Genomic DNA, 1305 nt, shown 5'->3' with positions numbered 1-1305 from the left:
GGGAATGTCCTTCAATCAAATCTTTAATAAACTCTGCTCCAGTTAAAATTGACCCGTGCACTCTTTCTTTTGGTCCAATACCTAAATATTTTCCAATAATGCTAACTAAAAGCACACTTTTTGCAAGAAACATCATGAATTGGTCTTCATTTTCACATAATGTATAAAGCATAAGCAAAACTAGAAGGTGCCCATGTCTGCAGCTAACAGTTAACATAATCCAAAAGAAAATGAGATACTAACTTATAACTTCATCCGAACAACAAAAACACAACATTAACGGCATCAATCATATAATCCAAGTTTGTGCATAACCCATTTCTTTCTAAGAGGAGGAGCCATAGCAGCAAAGAATTCTGCATTTCTCTCATTTGTAAGGAGATCAATAACTCGTATATTCCATGCGTCGTCCAATTCTAGTTCCATTATCAAATGCATTAATTTCTCCGCAGAAGTATTTCTTGGTTCATGTTGTAGCCTTATTTGCTCTTCAGCTATGGCTGTCCATCTATCAACAGATTTAACCAAACTAATTCCAATAGAGTTCCTAATTCTTTTTGGACGAGATGCCAGAGTTTGTTCCTCAGCTAAACGTTCTTTTTCCTGCTCTCTTATCTTGACCAGTTGATTGAGTTGTTTCAGTATTCGTAAAGCTTATGTTTTGATCATGATATACATGGTCAATAGACTGCATCTTCAGAAGCAGGTGTAGTAATGTTTTCGCCAGTTATCTCCTCATCAGACAATTCATTTTGAAAATCCTCCGTATCATTAATTTCATATCAATTCCTACCATCAGCGACAGTACTGTCTCCAAAAATTAAAGCCAAAGTATTATAGTCTGGCAACTTCTTCGTCCTATATTGACCATCGTTTGGGTGAGCCTATCACATAACCAATGTTTTTTAATTAGAGAAACAAATAACTTATATTCAAACTTTAGCTATGAAAGGAAAAATAAAAGTGTGACTCACTGCAAGGTACTGCTCCCAAACATCATCTTCGGCATCAACTTTTTGCACATTATGATTTTTCTCCTGGATAGGGTCACAAGTTCTAGATAGCATGGACTATTTTAAATGCTTAGAAGGATGCTAGGTTTATTTGATTCCAACTGAGAAGGGTGCGCACATCAGAAGGTGCATTGTGTTTCAACTTGCAGATGCCTGACTAGTACTACTGTAATCGCCTGGTTGATCAGTGTAATATGGATCGGATATGGAGATTATGGTTTTCTAAGGATCTTAAGACTAAGAAGATTCTCAGAAGCAGCTTATTCCATGGTTGCGGACGGTGAAGGTATGC

At 36.7% G+C, this 1305-nt stretch overlaps 1 protein-coding gene across 1 annotated transcript; it reads right to left on the bottom strand.

Annotated features, from left to right (window-relative positions):
- Positions 1-285: 285 nt before the first annotated feature.
- Positions 286-1067, bottom strand: LOC138897158 (uncharacterized). Its single transcript, XM_070183116.1, has 3 exons — positions 975-1067; positions 794-884; positions 286-653 (listed from the first exon to the last, which is right to left on the bottom strand). The coding sequence occupies exons 1-3, from the start codon at positions 1065-1067 to the stop codon at positions 286-288; spliced, it is 552 nt and encodes a 183-aa protein (XP_070039217.1).
- Between the last annotated feature and the right edge of the window lie 238 nt (positions 1068-1305).

Source organism: Nicotiana tomentosiformis, chromosome 8 (genome assembly GCF_000390325.3).
Source record: "Nicotiana tomentosiformis chromosome 8, ASM39032v3, whole genome shotgun sequence".
Lineage (NCBI taxonomy): Eukaryota > Viridiplantae > Streptophyta > Magnoliopsida > Solanales > Solanaceae > Nicotiana > Nicotiana tomentosiformis.
Note: the sequence above shows the minus strand (reverse complement) of the source record. Positions and strands in the feature narration are given on the sequence as shown.

Bases quoted from the DNA above. Each gene is read 5' to 3' on its own strand.
- LOC138897158 (XM_070183116.1), bottom strand. From the start codon at position 1,067: ATGCTATCTAGAACTTGTGACCCTATCCAGGAGAAAAATCATAATGTG. The intron at 885-974 runs GTGAGTCACACT...GTTATGTGATAG, and splicing joins TTTGGGAGCAGTACCTTGCA to GCTCACCCAAACGATGGTCA. The intron at 654-793 runs GTAGGAATTGAT...TCAAAACATAAG, and splicing joins AGACAGTACTGTCGCTGATG to CTTTACGAATACTGAAACAA.